Source organism: Ostrinia nubilalis, chromosome 22 (assembly GCF_963855985.1).
Source record: "Ostrinia nubilalis chromosome 22, ilOstNubi1.1, whole genome shotgun sequence".
Taxonomy (NCBI): domain Eukaryota; kingdom Metazoa; phylum Arthropoda; class Insecta; order Lepidoptera; family Crambidae; genus Ostrinia; species Ostrinia nubilalis.
Genome location: NC_087109.1, coordinates 3,980,249 through 3,984,440, shown reverse-complemented (window position 1 = coordinate 3,984,440; position 4,192 = coordinate 3,980,249). Strand labels below are relative to the sequence as shown.

Sequence of the window (4,192 nt, the reverse complement as noted above, 5' to 3'; positions counted from 1 at the left end):
AGTGATGAGTACTGAAATTCCTGAGTGAATTAACACATACGAGCATCTTCTGAGTCACGGGCACCGGGGTCGCGGGTTCAAGGTCGTGGAGTATCAGTCAGCGAATATTTTTTGTCGCCATTCATTGTACAGATGACAGCAATTCGAAATAATACTGACATCTTATGTAGCTGTTATAAGAGCGATTTTCCAACAAAAAATGTACTGTTGTTGTATGTGAGATTCGTAGATAATATCTGCTAATTTGGTATAATGTTTTAACTTCTGTTGTCATTGAATAAGGAAAACGCGACAAGATGAGATAAATGATCATCAACTATAATAACAGCTAAGTATTTGTAGATAAGTGACAATATAAAAACCCGACTAAGTTTTCATATCGTTTGGTAACAAAACGATTTGGTATAATTTGAAACGCAAGTTATGAGGGTTCAAAAACACGACGACGCGCACGAAAAGATAGAGCCGCTTGGCGCTTCGCCCTCGTCTTAGGGCAGATTTTTACTTTTCCAATATTTGTTGTTCATGAATTCTCAATCTGTGATAATCTGCCAAGAATATTTCAGTCAATTTACTCCCTAGGCTATAGATCCCTTTAGCAAATAAATTAACTTCACAAAAGGCGTAGCTCACACGGACACGACTAGAAGCCATTATGGGGGGCCTTGGAAGCGAATCTCCTTTTGTACACCATCTATTGTTATTGAAATGAACACGACGTGTTTCAGTAATTCAGTATGCTGCAGAAGCTATTGATTCGAGTCAGAAATAGAATCAGTGGGAGTTTGCAGTTTTTAGTTAAGTTTAGTTTGTATTTCGGCAGGTTCTTTGGTATTGAATTATCACACCAGATCACACCTATGTGAAATAACTATATTTACATAATCTTATTTATTACAAAAGAAAAAATGCAGTATAATGTGCAGACACAATTTGCCATTGACAACTCATTCGGCTGAAGCTGAAGAATCTGAGAGATCGTGTAACCGTGTCGTATTGCCTAAGATTTTTTTTAGTCAGGGTGTCCACATTCTGGAAAGTCAGGGAAAGTCAGGGAAAAGTCAGGGAAGCTCATAGCAGTCAGGGAAAGTCAGTGAAATAGAGGGGTCACCTGGAAAGTCAGGGAAACATTGAGATTTTGTCTACCAAAACACTGTTTGTCTCCCGAAATTTCCCAGTGATTGTAAAATGAGGGATTTAATTAATTTATGCTGATCTTGACTATCGAAGCATTTTTTTTTCAGGTTCGGAGTGATCTACATTATGACTTTGTTTTTAGTCATAATTATATTACTCCTTTTTAATTTTTTATCTAATGAAGTGGATTGATCTAAATTAGGACATAATTTTGTTCATAATTAGATTACTTTCATAAAGTTTTTTTTTCAGAATTAGAGTGATCTATGTTATGATTTTTTTTGTCATAACTAGATTACTCCTTTTTGTTTTAATAGTTGTACTTTTTTGTTTCAGTAAAATGATATATTTTCTATTGTCGATGTGAAAGTGCAACTTATAACTTATGTTTATTTATATTTTTTTTTATAATTATTTATTGATTTGATTATTGAGTGCAGACTAGTGAGCAGTTCACTGTGAGTGCTATTAATACAGGGTGGAAACGTTAAGTGATCTCATTCGATTATTTCTAAACTACACAAGATATCGAAAAACTGCTTACTGATCTTGAAAGTGCTTCACGAGCTCTTTCAAACGATATCAGTAATAGGTTACAGAATTAACTGGATCTATCCGAAAAGTCAACGTGTCCCAAAATTCAAGGATAAGCCGGCGCCGCACGATGGACATAGTCATGACTACTTTAGGAAAAATAAGGAAAATAATCTATCTCAATTATTTTTTAAGTTACACAATAAATTACGAAATTCTTCGAATATTGACACCCCTTATGATATTTTACATTACCACGACCACCATTTTTCAAATATTTCTGTTTTTTTGTTTGTATCGGCAACTTAAGTAGTGTTGCTGTCCACCCCAACTCTTAAAACCCCCAGAATCCTTGCAGTTTTTACACAAAAGTTAATCAAAATATTTTATTTCCTTAAAATTTTGAACGATTTTTACTTTCACTCCACTTTGACTCATCGTTTTTTAAAAATAAAGTATGAACACTACTGCGGCAAGTTTTTTATAAAGTTGACGCAACTATCCAAGATTGATTCCAAAATGGTATAATACTCTAACGGTCTTATTCATAATCATTTTTCACATTTTATCAAATGCTTATTAGAGGTTTATAAAACGTTTGATAAAAATTGTTATTCATAATCGTCATTTAGCGCTAAAATCCTCTTATAACTGTGTGATAAGTTATCGAGAGCTCGGGCCTTGTTTAAAGCTCTAATAAACCTATTTTAACCTAACTTTTATAAATGTCATTTCATATGAATGTCACTTCGTTGGTTTATTTATTCAAAATATCCTTGCTGTGATCCTTGCTTGTGAAAATGAATGCTATAAATGCAATTGTGCATTTAGCCAATAATGCCGACCCAGCGCGACGTAGAAAGCTCTACCGCCAACGAAGCAACCCATTCGATTTGCGGGACCTAAATTTTAAAATAAAATATAGGTTCAATAAGGACACAGTGCGCACCATCATAGATTTGGTGGAAGATGATCTGGTTCAGAGCGCTAGAGGTGGTGGCACGTGTCCTGAACTGCAAGTTTTAGTGGCCATAAGATGTTGGGGACGTCGTGAGGTAAGCACAAAAAAGTGTTTTATTTTATCCCTTTGTCGTGGCTGCTATAATTATTTTCATACATTTTCAGGTACAAGATGATGCTGGTGACCTCCATGGCCTAAGTCAGCCGACAGTGAGCCGGATATGCGCCAGAGTCGCGCATGCAATCGCGAATAAGGCAAATTCCTTCATCAAAATGCCTATCACTATAGGAGAGCAGGAAAGAATTAGTGCCAAATTTAGAGCAATTAAAAATTTTCCTGGGGTGATAGGAGCCATAGATTGCACCCACATTAAAATTAAAAAAACCGGAGGTGACATGGCCCAGTACTATATTAATAGAAAAGGCTATTATTCCCTGAATGTTCAGGTAAAATATATTTTGATTTTATACAGTTTACAACAGAGAAAGATTTGTTTTAATAATGTCTATAATTTTTACTTTGTATGATCTAAATTTTAGCAACATTCAACACTATATTATTGGATGGATTACCTACAGGATACTGTTTTTTTTATTTTAGGTTGTCTGTGATGCTGACCTCAAAATAATGGATATAGTGGCTAGATGGCGAGGCAGTACACATGACAGTCGAATTTTTATGGAGAGCAATATAAAACAACGATTTGAGGATAGGCAGTTTAGAGGACGCCTTATTGGCGATTCGGGCTACCCTCTTCTGCCATATCTATTTACACCTATTTTAAGGCCTAGTCGTCCAGAAGAAGAAGCATACAATAATGCTCACATCTCAACTAGGAACACTGTTGAAAGGTGTTTTGGGGTGTGGAAGCAGCGGTTCCAATGCCTACTCCATGGCTTACCAGTAAGCCTCCAAAATGGAAAAGCTGTGATCATAGCATTGGCTGTATTACATAATATAGCCATTGATATGAATGACACATTGTTAGGTAAATGTTATCAATTTGACTGTACATAAGGAATACAAATCTTTATGACAAAATGTTGACAAATTCATAATATTTTTCAGAACAACATATGGAGCAGGTCCCTGTAACTCCGCAACTTTCGACGGAGAACAGTGTTCACGACAACCGACCTTCATTGTTGAGGCGTAGGTCGCAGTTGATACTACAAAATTTTATAAATCAACATTTTTGAATGGTACTAAAATACATTTTGATAAATTCCAACGATTTACTTTTATGTAATGTCATTTGAGTTCATGAAAATGTTGTATTTTAATTTTTCAGATACTGTTCCTGGCATCTTAATGAAAATAAAAAGAATATTTGATTGAAAAATACCTGTATTTCAATTTTCAGTCCAATTTGTTACTATCACAAAAACAAAACCTGTAGTTCTCTTTAAAAAAGCAATTATTCTGCAAAAATTCAAAACAAATTACTTTATATCACTAATTTAAGTACAATTAGTTTCAACAAACTTACTTATTAAAAATCACAGTTCAATTCTTTAAAACAAAGAAATTGCTTAAGTATAAACGTTTCTATTCGGAGGT

The 4,192-nt window shown here is 34.6% G+C and overlaps 1 protein-coding gene across 1 annotated transcript; it reads left to right on the top strand.

The window, feature by feature from the left end:
• The first annotated feature begins 2,204 nt into the window (after nt 1–2,204).
• LOC135082670 (putative nuclease HARBI1) lies at nt 2,205–3,938 on the top strand. Its single transcript, XM_063977459.1, has 5 exons — nt 2,205–2,726; nt 2,797–3,078; nt 3,233–3,620; nt 3,701–3,834; nt 3,924–3,938. The coding sequence occupies exons 1-4, from the start codon at nt 2,472–2,474 to the stop codon at nt 3,829–3,831; spliced, it is 1,056 nt and encodes a 351-aa protein (XP_063833529.1). The 5' UTR covers nt 2,205–2,471; the 3' UTR covers nt 3,832–3,834; nt 3,924–3,938.
• The last annotated feature ends 254 nt before the right edge of the window (nt 3,939–4,192 follow it).

What these genes read in the sequence shown, in the direction of transcription:
- LOC135082670 (XM_063977459.1), top strand. Translation starts at nt 2,472, where the DNA reads ATGAATGCTATAAATGCAATTGTGCATTTAGCCAATAATGCCGACCCA. An exon ending in ATTATTCCCTGAATGTTCAG is followed by an intron (nt 3,079 to 3,232) that starts GTAAAATATATT and finishes TTTTTATTTTAG; the next exon opens with GTTGTCTGTGATGCTGACCT. An exon ending in TATGAATGACACATTGTTAG is followed by an intron (nt 3,621 to 3,700) that starts GTAAATGTTATC and finishes AATATTTTTCAG; the next exon opens with AACAACATATGGAGCAGGTC.